The 17,327-nt window shown below is 38.8% G+C and overlaps 1 protein-coding gene and 1 long non-coding RNA gene across 3 annotated transcripts in view; both read left to right on the top strand.

Annotated features, from left to right (window-relative positions):
• The window catches only part of DDX50 (DExD-box helicase 50), a 36,894-nt gene extending 25,788 nt beyond the window's left edge, over positions 1-11,106 (top strand). For both annotated transcript variants that reach the window (XM_059170080.1, XM_059170079.1), the window contains 7 exons: positions 1,849-2,010; positions 2,471-2,590; positions 3,359-3,432; positions 3,658-3,817; positions 6,903-7,037; positions 8,186-8,230; positions 10,607-11,106. In XM_059170080.1, coding sequence (XP_059026063.1) covers positions 1,849-2,010; positions 2,471-2,590; positions 3,359-3,432; positions 3,658-3,817; positions 6,903-7,037; positions 8,186-8,230; positions 10,607-10,885 — 975 coding nt within the window. In that variant the 3' untranslated portion in view covers positions 10,886-11,106. The remainder of the gene's footprint in view (positions 1-1,848; positions 2,011-2,470; positions 2,591-3,358; positions 3,433-3,657; positions 3,818-6,902; positions 7,038-8,185; positions 8,231-10,606) is intronic.
• Positions 11,107-14,613: 3,507 nt separating this feature from the next.
• LOC131828892 (uncharacterized) lies at positions 14,614-15,956 on the top strand. The gene is made up of 2 exons (XR_009352601.1): positions 14,614-15,028; positions 15,241-15,956. It is a non-coding gene; the product is annotated as an uncharacterized LOC131828892 (long non-coding RNA).
• Positions 15,957-17,327: the final 1,371 nt, after the last annotated feature.

The raw sequence follows: 17,327 nt of genomic DNA, 5'->3' as shown, positions 1-17,327 counted from the left end.
ATTCACTCATGAATACATTAGGCTTAGTTACTAAGCTTTAGATATGGTTAGGGTTAAATCATTGTTATGAACCCTTTGAAACATTAAAAAAATTTTTTTTAGGAATTTTATTTATTTTAGAGAGAGCGAACAGAGGAAGAGGCAGAGTGAGAGGGAGGAAGAGTGTCAAGCAGAGTCTGCACCAAGCACAGAGCCTGACATGGGGTTCGATCCCAGGACCCTGAGATCACAACCTTAGTGGAAACCAAGAGTCAGCTGCTCAACCAGCTGCACCACCCAAGCACCCCTGAACTTTTAAATTTTAATAGCAGCTAGCATGCTAGGAAACTTGTTTGTAATAGAAAAATTATTTGCAGTACAAGTAGAAGATAATATATAAATTATTTAAAAATAGGTTCAGTGTTATTAAATATTATGGAAATGTAAATTAAAACATTAGCAAATCATTTTTGCCTATTAGATTCACAAAAATTATAACAATTCATAATATAGAGGGTAGGTAGGGTATGATAAACCAAAGACTCATAAATGTTAGAGTAAATGGGCACAACTTTTTTTTCCCTTAAGTTTATGTATGTATTTATTTAAGTAATCTCTACACTTAACGTGGGGTTCGAGAGCCCTGCGATTGAGAATTGCATGCTCTTCCCAGTGAGCCAGCCAGGCGCTCCCACTCCCAGAACCTCTTCTTACAACACAGTTTTGCAATAGCTATTAAAATGTTAAATGTCCATAATTTTTTATCTAGAAATTCACCTTCTAGATATGTGTCCTACTAAAATACACATATACCGGGGAGGAGGTCCAGGGATATCAGTGCGATGTTGTTCATTGTAGTATTGTTTCTAAAGGTGAAAACTTGGATATGACCCAAATGGTCATAATAAGATATTGCTAAAATAAATGGTACTATATCATATGATGAAATCATATAGTTTTGAAAAATGAAGTAGGGTTATATTTATAGATGTGGAAAATGGCTAAGATAATTTGTAAAGCAGGTTTCAAAACATTATGTAGTGTGATCCCGTTTTCTAAGTAAATACATAAAAGTGTATGCTGTTACAAGTGGGTTATGTGTATATGTGTGTGTATGTGTTTTTAAAGATTTATTTACTTATTTGAAAGAGAAAGAGCATGAACAGAGGAAGGGGCAGAGGGAGAGGGAGAAGCAGGTTCCCTGCTGAGCAGGGAGCCCCACATGAGCCTCTATCCCAGGATCCTGGGATCATGGCCTGAGCCAAAGGCAGACGCTTGCTTAACCCACTGAGCCACCCAGGAGCCCCTGTTTGTGTGTTTTAAAAAAATATATCTGGAGAAATATTCCCCAAACTGTTAGTGAATTATTAGGAGGCTGATATTAAGGAAAGCTTTTACATTTTATGTTAAATTTTTTTTTTAAGACATTATTTGACAGAGAGAGCACGCATGCACAAGCAGGGGCAGCAGCAGAGGGAGAGGGAGAAGCAGAGTACTTGCTGAGCAGAGCCTGACACGGGGCTCCATCCCAAGACCCTGAGATCATGACCTGAGCCGAAGGCAGATGCTTAACCGACTGAGCCATGCGGGCGCCCATGCTAAATATTTTCTATAATGTTTGGTCTTTTTGGACGATAAGTATGCATTACTATAATTATCAGAAAATAAGAACATTGGGGCACCTGGCTGACTCAGTCAGTGGAGCATCTGATTCTTGATCTTGGGGTCATGAGTTTGAGCCCCATGTTGGGTGCAGAGATTACTTAAGAAAAAAGATTGAAAAACAAGGAGCACAGGCTCTGTGGTGTTAAGGTGCAATCAATTGCAAGTGTGAGCTGTACACTTAACTTTTTCCCTTTTTTCAAATAGAATGCCCAGTGCTTACATGGGGACATTGCACAGTCACAAAGAGAAATTACACTGAAAGGCTTCAGAGAAGGTAGTTTTAAAGTTTTGGTGGCAACCAACGTGGCTGCCCGTGGTTTGGACATTCCTGAGGTTGACCTGGTGATTCAAAGTTCTCCTCCCCAGGTAAGAAATGAGATTTTATTCAGAGACTATAAGAACAGCATGTAAATTGCCATTTTATTTATAAAGATACGTTTGGAATATGAAAAAGATGTTATCTGTTCTTGCTGTTAACCATTTTTTACTAATGCCGTATTAAATTGGTCAGAATCTGATGTCTTAGCAGATGTTAACTTTTCTTTGGATTTGAAGCATGGAATCATGCAAAGGGATTATAAAAAGTTGTCATGTGAAGAGCCTTGGGATGCAGTGGATAAATATTTTAAATCCTGTTTCATCTAAATATTCAGCATAAAAGGGTGTTGAAAGAGCAGTAGGTTTGAAATAAAAATGTTATCATTGGTAGTAGCAGTTTTGTTATTGTTAGTGTTATTTCGTTGTTGGAATGACGGTACTGGCCAGATATGTTTTTTTTTTTTTTTGGCCAGATTTAAAACAGTATCATTGCTTCTTTTATTTTCAGGATGTTGAGTCCTATATTCATCGTTCTGGACGCACAGGTAGAGCTGGCCGGACAGGGATTTGCATATGTTTTTATCAACCCAGAGAAAGAGGTCAACTAAGATATGTGGAACAAAAAGCAGTAAGTAGAGTTAAATTATTTCAGGCTTATTATCTAAATGGTGCCTTAGAAAAGAGCTTTTTTAATATTTGTTCTCACAAATAGATGCTTATAACTTTTCTCAGTTTAAGCTGCATTTGGATGTGAAGCATGTGGAGAGCTAAATTTATATGAGCTGCAAGACTTTGTTTTGATACAGCTTTTATTGTGAAGACAGAAGAGCTGACTTTCTCATTTTTCCCTTGAATTTCTCCCTTGATTCTAAAATCAGAAGTGCATTGTGATTTCAGTAACTCATAGTCCAGTATTGTAAAGGGGTGACTGCCATAGTCTTGGTGTATTTTTTAAGATGATATTGAGTTAAGGTAAAAATGGCTGGTTTCTGTAAGAAATTGTATACATTTTTGTGGCCTGTATTTTTGTGTGTGTGTGGTATTTGACATTTTCCCCTATTTTCATGATGTGTGTTTTTAAATGCTATTTCATCTACTTTGTAAAATGAGATAGGGTAATAAAAAAAGTTGATAGACGTGATCAGTATCTTTTTACCTTTTTTGGAATCAGCTTTATTTTGCTGTGAGATTTCATGACTGTAACTAAGGGCAATTAAATTTTTTTTTTCTCTTCCTAGAATTTGTAATTGATGATTTATTAGAAAAAGCAGGTCTTTTGATCTACTGGGGCTTGAAATCTTTAAGTCCAAGAAATGGAAATTCAACAAACTATATGAATTTAGGAATTAATTGTAAAGACTTCCATTTTTCTTTAATGTAATTCTTTCATTTTCAGGGAATTACTTTTAAACGTGTAGGTGTACCTTCTACAATGGATTTAGTTAAATCTAAAAGCATGGATGCCATCAGGTATGCTTTCTGACCTTGCTGAATAAGTTTTTCTTTTGTATTAGGCTATTCATCTTTAAGCTCTCCTAGTTCAAATATCAGAAAACTTAATCACCAGTTTTACCAGCAGACTTTAAGTTATATTAAAGTACGAAAACGTTGCTCTTTTCTTTTCCCATTCATTCTCTTATATTTAGTTTTTTACCTTTGTTTTGACCAAGAAAATCTACTCTTTTTACACCATAGGTCTCTGGCTTCCGTTTCTTATGCTGCTGTTGATTTTTTCCGACCATCAGCTCAGAGATTAATAGAAGAGAAAGGAGCAGTGGATGCATTGGCTGCAGCATTAGCCCACATCTCTGGTGCATCAAGTTTTGAACCACGATCTTTGATCACCTCTGATAAGGTAGAAATCTATGAGAAAATCATGTATGGTTGAGAAAAGATTAAAATAAAACCATAGATAATCCATCTATCTGGAGAGAAGAACAAGAGACTTTCATTTTGCACAGTACTGTGTTAACTGAAACTTACACAGAAGACCCTATTCTTTATTTTATATAAAGTTGACATGGAACCATACAAATCAAAGCATAGATTCTGTGCATAGATAAACATAAATCAAAGCATCGATTCAGTGCCATGCAAAGTTAGGATTACCTGTATATGTGGAGGGGCTATGAGTGTGGAGTGGGGTGTGTGTGTAGTGTGACACCATCTGACCTAGCCCCTTGTCAGTTAGTATCAGTTGTTAAAACACACCAGACCCATTAGTTGCAAGTAGTTCAAAGATTTACTACTCATCAGGGTGTAAGTGAGGAGAGTCCCTGGATGGCAGGATCTCTCAGCAAGAAAGCGCTCTGATGTCTGGGTGGGGACGGAGATTGAGAGAAGGAGGGAGAGTTGGTGAAAGAGGAGAACAAAAAGGTCTGGGCAGGTAAACTTGCATGTGACAATTTGGTATAATATGAATGAGTACCTCAGGGGTGGCTGATGTTTTCCGTCTGGCAAGTGTTAATAGTTTAGTCAAATGTCATTTTGCTGGGAGTGACTTCATGTGTCCCAGCTCTTCCCTCCCCCTCTCCATACACTGTGTATCTTCTTTTTTCTTTTCTTTTCTTTTCTTTTTTTTTTTTTTTTGAGAGAAAGAGGGAGACAGAGTCCCAAGCAGGCTCCATACCCAGAGCAGAACCTGATGCAGGGCTCCATCCCATAACCCTAAGACCGAGGCCTGAGCCAAAACGAAGAGTCAGATGCCTTAACCTACTGAGCCACCTTGATGCCCTCCCCCCACAGTGTATCTTTATTTTTAAATTTATTTTATTTTTATTAAAGATTTTATTTATATGAGAGAGAGAGAGAGCATGGACTGGGAGAGGGAGAAACAGACTCCCTACTGAGCTGGGAGCTCAATGTGGGAGTCAATCCCAGGACCCTGAGATCATGACCTCTGAGCCGCAGGCAGACACTTAACAGACTAAGCCACCTGGGTGCTCCTCACACTGTGTATCTTTACAAAACACCTGGATCTTCAGGATTGTGAGATTGAACCCTATGTTGGGCTGTGCGTTCAGCATGGAGTCTGCCTGTCTTTCTTCATCTGCCCCCGGCCCCCTGTACGCCACCCCCATGCATGCACTTGTGCTCGCTCGCTCTCTCTTTAAATAAAATCTACAAAAAAAAAAAAAAATCAGGATCAATTCAAGTTCATATGCTACATTTGGTGTTATGTTTCTCTTAATCTGGAACTGTTTGCCATCACTTTTATTAATTAATTTTTTGAAGAATATAGATTAGTTGTCTAGATCAGAGTCTAGAGTTTCTTATCTGGGTTTTTCTGGTTTTCTTTTCTTCATACATCATTTAACTTTTGCCTTTATTCAGCCTCCCTTGTAAACTGGAGGTAAAGTCAAAGCTTGATTTTATATTCAGGTTAAACAGTTTTGGCCAGAGTACCCTATGGGTGATAATGTACTTCATACTGTATAACATCAGGAGGTATATAATGTCAGATTGTTTTAGTACTAATAATGCTTAGTTTGATCACTTGTTTATAATGGAAAGTTATATTCCAATTGTAAAGGTATCTTTTACTCTGTGTAATTAGTAATTTGTGGGGTAATGCGTTAGCAGTGAGCAAGTGCGCTTTCCCTAATTACTCACCTAATATTTTCTTTCTTTTAAAGATTTTCTTTATTTATTTGACAGACAGAGATCACAAGTAGGCAGAGAGGCAGGCAGAGAGAGGGAGGGAAGCAGGCTCCCTGCTGAGCAGAGAGCCCAATGCAGGGCTCAATCCCAGGACCCTGGTATCATGACCTGAGTGGAAGGCAGAGGCTTTAACCCACTGAGCCACCAAGGCACCCCTACTTTTTTTTTTTTTTTTAAGATTTTATTTATTTATTTGAGCGAGAGTGAGCAAGAGAGAAAATACAAGCCATGGGGAGAGGCAGAGGGAGAAGCAGATGCCCTGCTCAGCAGGGAGCCTGATGCGGGGCTTTATCCCAGGACTCTGAAATCATGACCTGAGCCAAGGCCAGATGCTTAACCAACTGAGCCACCCAGGTTCCCCTACCACCAAATACTTCGTAAGAAAATATTTACGCCATACCTTTTAGGAAAATACTAAGATAGCCTTTAGAACCAAGAAGTACCTAAGAGATCATTTGTTCCCAACCCTTATCTAATAGAAGAATCCCTCTTTGGCAGATGGTTCATCTAACTTCTGATTAAATATCTTAAAAATTCTATTAGTGGGTTCGAAATTTCTTTTATAGTCAAACCAAAATCCAAAGCCTTTACCACAGGGTCCTACAGGGTCATCCCCTTGGTACTTCTCTGATCTCATCTCATCACTCTGCCTGTGCTTGTTTTGGCTACCCTAACCTACTTGTTACTTGAATATAAATCTACTTCCTCACAAGACCTTTGCACTTGCACTGTTTCAGGTGTTCATTCTTTGTACCAGACGGCTTCCTCCTTCACTTTATTTAGGTCTCTTCAAATACCACCACGTTACAGAGGTCTTTCCTGATGACCCTAACTAGCTTACCTTTCCCTTTACTCTCTATTCCCTTGCCCTGCTTTATTTTCCTTTATGGTGCTTATTACTATTGGGCATTTTATTTTATTTTTATTTATAAAATATTTTACTTATTTATTTGACGGAGATCACAAGTAGGCAGAGAGGCAGGCAGAGAGAGAGGAGGAAGCAGGCTCCCTGCAGAGCAAAGAGCTGGACGTGGGACTCGATCCCAGGACCCTGAGATCATGACCTGAGCCGAAGGCAGCGGCTTAACCCACTGAGCCACCCAGGCGCCCTTAAGTAAAATCTTTAAGAAAAGTTACTTTTTTTTTTTTTTGGCAGCCACATTGTACTGATGGCTCATGAGAAATGTACAGTGAAGTCATGAAGGGCTGCAGAGTTGGAACTTCATTGTCATCTTGCTGCTGCTTTTTTCCCAAAGATAATGTGACTTTTATTTCTTAAGGGATTTGTCACCATGACTCTGGAAAGCCCAGAAGAAATAGAGGATATCAGCTGTGCATGGAAAGAACTTAACAGAAAGCTGAGTAGTAATGCTGTGTCCCAAATTACCAGAATGTGCCTCCTAAAAGGAAATATGGTAGGTTTTTCTAGACAAGTCAAAAGCTTCTCAGTCAGCTACTGTAAATGTCTCTAAAGACATTTATTCTTTGTTTAAAGAGTCTCTTCTTTCCTTCTTTCTTTCTTTCTTTTTTTTTTTTTTTAAAGTCTAATAGAATGAATAGCGCAGTTTTCTCTGTGTGATAGTTTGTTTCCTGTTGTAAATTTGGCGGAGTTATATAAATTACCCCTTTGGGTAGAAAGCTGTAGATCATCCTGCTTAATTTGTGTAATAACCAAGTTATCTAAGTTTCTGCTCTTGGAGACATATTGTGTGATTGTGTGTGGTGTTTTATTCTATGACTAAGTAACTTATGATTTCAATAGCTAAACAGCTCTATTACTCAGAGAATACTCAATATTGACTTTTAAGTGGCCTGCTCTTGGTTATTAAAGAGGATAATTAAATAAATTAGTATTTTAATACATTTTGAAATAGCCAAGATCTCTAATCTTAGTGACTCTGTTTCTTTAATGGATTGAAAAAAGATATTATATTTATTCTTCTAAATTTACTACATAGGCTTATTCTAGCTTAGAGTTTGTTTATTAGAAAGAATCATTTCTCTCAAAGTTTACTGTTACTACAAGAACATTTTGTGGCAAGTATGAGACAAATATATGCATGAAGAAAAAAATGTGGAGGGGAGGGAAAAATAAAACAAGAAACTTAGGCCAAACTAATTGCCATAGTTGAGAAGTAGATTAACTTTCAATTTATTGGCAGCCAGGACCAAAAAAGAAACATCTTGTTTTATACCATTCTTATCTGATAAACACTGCAGCTCTTTAGAATAGAAACTTTCCGGGACTAAATTTTTCAAGGAATTTATACTTTAAACATTATAGTGTCAACAAGAACTTTTATAGAGAACATTCTAGATTCTTGGTAGTAGTAGTAGTAGATTCCTGTTAGATACTGTGTTTACTTTTCAGATTTAGAAAATACAGTAAGCAGCTACTCTGTCATCCATTATTATATGTTAGCTGTTTTAATCTTGTAAACATTCATGGGGCATGCCCTATATTTTCTTTTTTAGCTTCTATAAAATTACCACCAAGTATTAGCGTATCGGTAAATATCAACTCATCTGCATTTGAATAAAAATGTTTTCATTTTGCTTTTAGGGTGTTTGCTTTGACGTTCCCACAACTGAATCAGAAAGGTTACAGGTATTTTTAAAATTTTATGTTAAATTGAGTAGGTTTCTCTAAAAAATAGGAATTTTTAAAAAGTGACAATATCCTTATGATGTCTTAATCAACTAAGATTCCTTAATGTAATATGTCCAGTCTATATCATAATTTAAAACATTTATTACAAATAATTTCAGATATAAAAAACAGAATTGCGTGATGAATATTCATGTACCCATCACTCAGCTTCAACAGTGATCAGCTCATGGCCAGTTTGTTTCGTGTTTTCATGTCACTTCCATCCATTTTCCCACTCTCCTATATGTATTTTTTTTTCCCCCAAAACTCAGCTTTGGTTTTCTCTTCCATATTATACTAGGAGAAAAAGACAACAATATTTTACTTAATGCTTAAATAAACTTAAAAATTCCAGTATAGTTAACATGCAGTGTTTTTTTTTTTTTTTTTTAATATTTTATTTATTTATTTGACAGAGAGAGATCACAGTAGACAGAGAGGCAGGCAGAGAGAGAGGAGGAAGCAGGCTCCCCGCTGAGCAGAGAGCCCGATGTGGGACTCGATCCCAGGACCCTGAGATCATGACCTGAGCCGAAGGCAGCGGCTTAACCCACTGAGCCACCCAGGCGCCCCAACATGCAGTGTTATATTAGTTTCAGGTATACAACACAGTGATTCAGTACTTGCATACAATACCCACTGTGCTTAAATAAGTTTTTATAATTTTTTATTTTACACAAAGTAAGATTAAGACAAAAACAAATACCATATGACTTCACTCATACGTGGAATTTCAGAAACAAAACAAATGAACAAAGGAAAAAAGAGCCAGAAAAAAACAGATCTTTAAATATAGAGACAAACTATTGGTTGCCAGAGAGGAGGTGGGTGGCAGGTTGGGTGAAATAGACGAAGGGGTTTAAGAGTTGTATGTATTCTTTTGAAACAAATTGTAGGTATTTTATCATTTCAACCATGAATATTTCCATATACCTAACTATTAGGGACACTTTTTTTTTTTAAGATTTATTTATTTATTAGAGAGAGTGTGCGAGCAGGGGGAGGGGCAGAGGAAGAGGGAGAGAGAGAAACCTCAAGCAGACTCCCCGTTGAGTGCGGAGCCCAGCTCGGGGCTTGATCTCACGACCCTGAGACCATGACCTGAGCTGAAATCAAGAGTCGGTAGCTTAACCAACTGAGCCACCCAGGCACCCCTCAACAGGGTATTTTAATATTCACTTTCCTTGGCAACTCATGATCACAATGAATAATAGTTCATTTAGCAGGACATAATATAGTGATGCGCTTATGAGGTGCTGATTCACATAATCTTGAGTTGTTTACTCTGATACCAAAGTATTTCCAGTGGTTACATATTTTCAACAGGTTTTTAGTCCCCATCATTAGCTCTCACTTCTTGATTCTGTCACTATAACCACTGAAAGCTGTGCACTAATTAATGGCCTGCTTCATGCCAAGCAAGCAGTGCTCTCTTTTATTTTTTTAATTTTAATTTTTTTTTTAAAGATTTTTATTTATTTATTTGACAGACAGAGATCACAATAGGCAGAGAGGCAGGCAGACATAGAGGAGCCCGATGCGGGGCTCGATTCCAGGACCCCGAGATCATGACCCAAGCCGTAGGCAGAGGCTTTAACCCACTGAGCCACCCTGACGCCCCTAATTTTAATTTTTAAAAATATTTATTTATTTGAGAGGGAGAGAGCATGTGAGAGTGGGGGTGGATCAGAGGAAGAGGGAGAGAGAATTTCAAACAGAACCCCCCTGAGGGTGGAGCCTGATGCAGGGCTTAATCTCATAATCCTGAATTGATGACCTGAGCCAAAATCAAAAGTTGGATGTTCAACCGACTGAGCCACCCAGGCACCCCAGTGTGCTCTCTCTTAAAATGTATAAATTAAGTATGAAATTATGAGCCTCAAACTGAGCCTGAGGGGTCCCTCGGTGACTCAGTGAGTTAAGGCCTCTGCTCAGGTCATGATCCCAGGGTCCTGGGATCGAGCCCCGCATCGGGCTCTCTGCTCAGTGGGGAGCCTGCTTCCCTCTCTCTCTCTGCCTGCCTCTCTGCCTACTTGTTCTCTCTCTCTCTCTCTGTCAAATAAATAAATAAAATCTTGAAAAAAAAAAAAAAAAACAACTGAGCCTGAGAGTTTCTCCTAAGACTAAAATTTAGGAACTTTAATGAATGAGCTTCAAATATGTTTTTGTTTTTGTTTTCTGGTTTTCAGTTTTGTTTCAGGTACTTTGAACTTAAATGGATAGGTAGCCTTTAGCTAATAGATGATGGATATTAAAAAAGAATCTTCTGTACTCATATGCTTGCTTATGGTTTCCATTTTGCATTTATATTAATCCTCTAAATTCCCCCAACAGGCAGAGTGGCATGATTCAGACTGGATACTTTCATTGCCAGCCAAGTTACCTGAAATTGAAGAATATTATGATGGAAACACATCCTCTAACTCCAGGCAGAGGAGTGGCTGGTCAAGTGGCCGGTCAGGCCGGTCTGGCCGGTCAGGTGGTCGATCTGGTGGCCGGTCAGGTAGACAGAGTCGACAGGGAAGTCGGTCAGGAAGTCGACAAGATGGTAGACGACGAAGTGGGAATAGAAATCGATCAAGAAGCGGGGGCCACAAACGGAGTTTTGACTGAGTATTTGATAGTTAATCTACCAGTGTGAGCTTGCCTATTTCTGCCTAATCATGTACATTATTCACCAAAATTAGGTCATCATAGTTGAGGTATGTGTCTGCTCTTTGCAAAGAAGTTGGTCATATTTTTTTAAAAAGTATTTCACAAGAATGGTTGTAAACAAATCTACTTATCCAGTTATACCTTTGAATAAAAAAAACTCCTTTTATTGTCTCTTTTCACTATGCGTTAAGAATTCTGTCAATGTAATCTTCTACAGGTTCTTCTAAGACATAACAGTTAAATTAGTCTTAAAGATTACTCGCATTTTGCAAAACGTAGTGTATTTGTATTCAGATCATTCCTTCCATAGGATGTGTAGTAGAAAATAAGAAATCTCTTCTACATTAAAGGGCTATAGAAACTGGTGACTTGATTGGTTAGGTGTAGTGTTTAAATTCTATATATAGTTCACTAAAAGTGTGTGCAAGCACTGTACACTCAATTTATTCACTGATAATGACTGAAGTCTATTGTGTGCCTATCACTATGTTAATTTTAAGGGATATAGTGGTGCTCAAGGCACAGCACTATCATTAAGGAACTTACAGTTTAAAGACAAGCAATTATGAGTGAGATTAACATCTAAAGGGTAAAGTAGGTAGGTATGGAATGCTAAGGACCTATTTGGAGAGTACCAGACCAGTCTTGGAGATAGAAGGGCTTAGAAGTTTAAAAAAAAAAAAGGTCTTAGAAGTGGTGATACCCAAAAGAAGTTGTTAAAAGTATCTGTTGATTTAAGCAAGTATGTGTATGGTGGGAAGAAGAGTTTAGAAGAGAGGTTTGCAAGCAGGGAGAACAGCATATGCAGATACCCAGAGCCAAAGAATACCACAGGAAGTCTGAGGACCTACAGTTAGTTCAGTGTGGTTTGCATATGGCAGACAGAAGATGGGAATAAGAGAGAATGATTAGTATTTAACAGGGACCAGATCTTAAAGGCCTTGTGTGCATTGTTAAGAAGTTTAAACATTCTCTTGAAAAAAGATTTGAAGTAAGGAGTAACATGATGAGATCTGTGTTTTAGAAAAGATGACACTGCACTGAGGAGACTGGATTGGAGAAGGGCCAGACTGGCGGTCAGGAGGCCTCTTAAGATGCTGTTGGAGTAATCCAAGGTAGAGGTGACGGTCTGCACTAATGTCAGGGAACATATTTTGACTGATAAGAACTGAGGCATTTCAGAGATTATTACTTGTCCAGAATCAGAGCTGGATAATATGTAGTGGAGTGAGGATTTAAACCCTGATAAGTCTTGCTTCTGAACCAGCATTCTTAACCACTGTGCTAAATAGCAGTGGTGACATTGAGAAACATGGATAGATTTCCAAAGTTTTGTTTTGTTTTAACGATTTTATGTATTTATTTGATAGAGACACAGCAAGAGAGGGAACACAAGCAGGGGAAGTAGGAGAGGGAGAAGCAGGCTTCCCGCTGAGCAGGGAGCCTGATGCGGGGCTCAATCCCAAGATTCTGCGATCCTGACCTGAGCCGAAGGCAGATGCCCAATGACTGAGCCACCCAGGCGCCCCAAGATTTCCAAAAATTTTGGTTTCTTTCTTTTTTTTTTTTTTAAGTTTTCTTATTTTTCTTTTTTTCTTTCTTTTTTTTTTTTTTTTTTTTTTTTTTTTAGTAATTCCTACACTTAATGTAGGGCTTGAACTCAGTGACCCCAAGATCAAGAGTCACATGTTCCTCCAACCAAGCCAGCCAGGCCCCTCCAAAGTTGTAGGAAATAAAATTGTTAGGACTTAGTGCTTGATTGAACTGGAAGATGAGAGAGGTGCAAAAGAATGAAAGAGATTTTTGTCACTGAGATAAGGTAGTAGGAGAATTAGAACACAGCAAGGGGAGGGGGAGGTATCTTTAGTTCAATATCAGATATATTTTAATATTGAATAGCCCATGAGATAATAAATAAGATTTAAGAGGAGATTAAGAGTAGACAGTTGGATTTATAGATTTGAAGGAGGAGAGACATCTGTTCTCAAGGTGTAAAGATTTGGACATAGTTTTTAAAAAGGTTAATTGTAAGAAAATTTTTAAAAATTAAAAAGATTAATTGTAGTTAAGGCAGTGGAAGAGACTATCTAGTGAACATATAGGAAGAAAAGAGGACTAGGGAGGAACTCAGAGGCAGAAAAATGTATTTACTGCCTAGCAGAGGAAGGGAATCCCATTACCATCAAGAAGAGGTGGGAAGGCAGCAGAAAGCCCAGGAGTATGAGGCTTTCCAAGGAACCAGAAGATGAACCTGAGATGGCCACTGGATTTGGCAAAAAGACATGTTACATGGGGAGCAACCATATTAATAAAGTATGGAGAGTAGAAACCATTTATCAGTGGGCTCGGCAAGAAATGAGAGAAAGCACTAGGGAGAGCAAACATGTCTTCCAGAAATTTGGCTGTGAAGTAAGGAAGAATAAGCTAAAGCTGGATGTAAAAGAAAGGACATGAGATGACAGTTTTTTGTATGTGTGTGTTGGGGGAGGATGAGGGAAATCAGAGGATGAACTGCTAATATGGGAAGGAGTTAGAAAGGAGGGATGACGGGAAAGAATATATGATGGAGCAAGATCCCTCTGAAGACTTGGAAGGATGAGCTTTAAGCACACACTGGAGATTTTGATCTTAGGTGGTAGAAGCATATCTCTTAACATTTTGCCAGGAAGAAATGTTTATCATGTAGGTGAATTTGCAGGTGTGAAGGTAAAAAGTTGACAGATTCCTGCCTGATGTCTTTTTTTTTTTTCCTGTGGTATTCTTTCATGGTCATCTGCTGAGGGTGAAGAGGAAAGTAGCAGGCTCAGAGATCTGAGGAGATGGGAGAAATGTTGAGGCATCAGCTGTAGAACAAGATGGAGAGCTTACTAAGCAAACTGGTGTTAACAGCTTTGAGGGTCTGGGTGATGTTAGAGATTGACTGTATAGTGGCAGCAATTAGAGCACTTGAGGGATTTCCTGTGGAAGATACTCTGTGGTAGGGGTGGAGATGGGAGATGATTGATCTAGGATTGGGGTTTGCTCTGGGACATGAAAGGATGACAAGGTGGATATATTAAGGACTTTGGCAAAAGTTACTGGAGTAATGGGCTATGGAGTCTAGACTGCCTCGGAACTGAAGACAGGGAGAATGTGGAAGGGACAGGGGACTGAAGGTCACTGAGAGCTGCCTGAATTTGAAATTTCAAGAGCGGAGCACTTTGGGACAAGACAAGTGTGGGGTTTGGTAGTAGGCCGATGCGGGTGTAGGTCATTTCAGTTGAGATGGTCAAAGAACAAAGAAGCTGGTGTGGGTGGTTTTATGGACAGTGAAGTCTCCAGACTGAGGAGGGAGGGGAAGACTAAGCCAGGTGCCAAACTATCAATGAATGGTGGAGGTTAGGTTACCAGAAGGAGGACCCTTCCTCATAGAGTGATATTGCCACATGTCCTCAAAGGGACAAGGGCGATTACATGATACTGAAGGAGTTTTAGTTTGGAAATGGTTTGGAGGAGAAGAAGACAGTAATACCAGGGTACATGGGATGTAGGGAATGAGCAACATATGCATGGGAAAGTTGCAGGAGGAGTATTTTTCAAGAAGGGCCAGATCACAGTTAAGCCGGGGAGTTGTGAGGAGGACTCAGTTCTAGATAAGATTAAGAAAGGGCGAAATTTTGATTTTGGGCAATAAAGGGTAAGGGGGAAGAAAGTCTCACCTCTGCATTTGAGTAGTAGTGAGCTCTGGATTTATATGAAAGGTGAAACGGGCTCCATTGCTACAAGGGTGCATGAGTACTGGTAATTTAGTCTGGGTAAGTTGTATACCTACAGTATCCCAGGCACTGTGTTTGGGGTACAAAGGTAAGGTGTGTCTGGTCTCTGGCCTCAGGAGCTTAGAATCTAGTGAAATCGATGGACACATAAACTTTGGTCCATGGCAGTGACTAAGTGCAATAATTTGAGAGCTCTACACAAGGGCAACCAGCCCAGTCCAGGAATGGGGGTGGGAGTTTAGAGAAAGCTTTTTGGGTGTATGACTGAACATGAATTCAGTCAGGTAAAAGAAGTGGGAAGTGGGAATGGACATCCAGGCAAGGCACAGAATAGCTAATAAACAAGGTCTTTTTTTTTTTTTTTTTTAAAGATTTTATTTATTTATTTGACAGAGAGAGATCACAAGCAGATGGAGAGGCAGGCAGAGAGAGAGAGAGAAGCAGGCTACCTGCTGAGCAGAGAGCCCGATACGGGACTCGATCCCAGGACCCTGAGATCATGACCTGAGCCGAAGGCAGCGGCTTAACCCACTGAGCCACCCAGGCGCCCCAAACAAGGTCTTAAGTATGGGGAACCATAAGTAGCTCTCATTGCTGGGATGCTGGTTCGGAGGAAAGCAGTGATGAGAACAAGACAAGAGTCCTATCTTGGAAGGCCTTGTAGGCCTTGTTTAAGACACACTGAAGAGTTTCAGGGAAGTGAGTGAAAAAGAAAAGCATGTAGGTAACTGCTAGCAGAGTGGAGGTAGATTTTAGGGGTCTACTTGCTAAAGGCTGGTTTTCCTATGAGCAAGGGAAGTGGGGCAGGTCCTGACAAGATTAAGAAATAGCTTTCCATACCTTCCAGAAGAAGGTGGGGGGAGAATTCTCAGCTTTGGGCTGCATTCAGCCCTTTATTTTGCTCCTTTCTCATAGAGCCCAGCACCTTCATACTTCCTTTTGGCAATTCAGAGCCTCCTGTTTGGCATTCTGTGCCCTAGTGTGGTCACTTAACAGCTATTAGAATTCAATTAAACCAGTTACCCTGATCTTCAGTTTTTAAATCTGTAAGTATCTGTTTTATTCCCTTCAGCATTAGAAATTTAAATGAGTTCACATTTAGCTGTGAATGTCTGAGAGCTTCTTCTCTCATTGTTTTTGTTTCATATGTTTTGTGGGTAGTGCTTAATAAGTATTTTTAACCATATTTTTTTCATATTAGTAATTGCATCCACTGTTGAAAATTTGAAAAATAGAGAAGCAAATGGAAGAAAATAAAACCATCCATAATCACATCACTCAGATAATTACTGCTATCATATTATTGTGTAGATTTTTGAATCACTCTATGTGTGCGTGTTATGTATGCATACTTTTTGAAATAGAAATTCTCCCCCAATTTTATGAAAATACTACATTTTCTACATCAGAGGAAACTGATGTCTGGCAGAATCAATTCCAAACAGAACTTCACATTATTCCAATCAGATGTATATACGAGACTCATTTTTTTCCCACTTGTTACTGAATTTTATACTGATAACTAGATTTAATACAGTCCTTTGGCTGCCTTTAAGCCAGAGGGAGCCTTTGCATGCTTCCTCTTAGATTTTGGCCTTATGCCTGTGTACAGGTATATTACAAAGGAATTTACATAGTTTGTAAGCCTTAATAACAATTTTCCATTAAGTAGCGGTCCAGGCTTACCCTTTATTGATAATACAAATGCGCCTGTACTATTTTTAGCAGTATCATGGCAGTATCACAGAGGTTCCTTGAGGCAGGGACTGGGCCTTCACTTAGGTACTCTGAAGTCTGAAGTATAATGCTGAAGTCCCAGATGTAAGCCTTTTTTGTCCGTGGGTTGATTGCATTCATGCTTGCTCCCCCTTATCCCACACCTAATACCAGGATGAATGAATTGCTTTCCTGCCTGGGCATATAGCTAAAATTCATCTCAAGTAGTTCCTTCCTCACCACTGCCCCCAACATTGCCATTTTAAAGGCCAATCAACATTTAGTGTCAATCTGTGAGCCTATGTACCAGGCACTGTTTGAAATCTTCAGGATACAAAACTAGGATAAATCAAGGCTCCTAGCTTAAAGGTATCAGAGTATAAGTTAAAGCATTGCTGTAGTACATAATTTGTTTAAAAAACTGAGACTGTGAAACATCAATAGTTTATGTGAAACATGAAATTTTCCTTTAAACTGTCTTTAAAAATGTGCAGTAAAAATTAATAGTATGAAATACAGAAATAAAACTTAATAGCATTTTCCTTTGATTTCATTTTATGAAAATGATTATATTTTAAGCTGTCTTTCTAAATACACACAAGTTTTAATAGCTCTCAATTATCGTGCTTTATGTCCTAGGCACTACTAAACCCTTTTCATTCATTATCTCAGTGTTCTCAGCCCATGAGGTTAAGTTTGTTATCCTCATTTCATGCATAAGAAACTCCGATTCAGATTAAGTAATGTGTGTAAAATCACAGAACCAGCAGGTTGTTTTTGGTTTTTTTTTTTTGAAAACTTGCAGGTTTTCAAAGCCAGGCACTATTTCAACTGATTTTCAAAAATGATTTTGTGTGGAAGTGGCTCCCAATTCTTTGGATCACTAGTTCTTCAGAGAAGTTTAGCGACTTTGTCACAGATCATTCAAT

The sequence above is a fragment of the Mustela lutreola genome, chromosome 4 (genome assembly GCF_030435805.1).
Source record: "Mustela lutreola isolate mMusLut2 chromosome 4, mMusLut2.pri, whole genome shotgun sequence".
NCBI lineage: Eukaryota > Metazoa > Chordata > Mammalia > Carnivora > Mustelidae > Mustela > Mustela lutreola.
The sequence above is the reverse complement of the archived record's forward strand: the minus strand, read 5'-3'. Positions and strand labels throughout refer to the sequence as shown.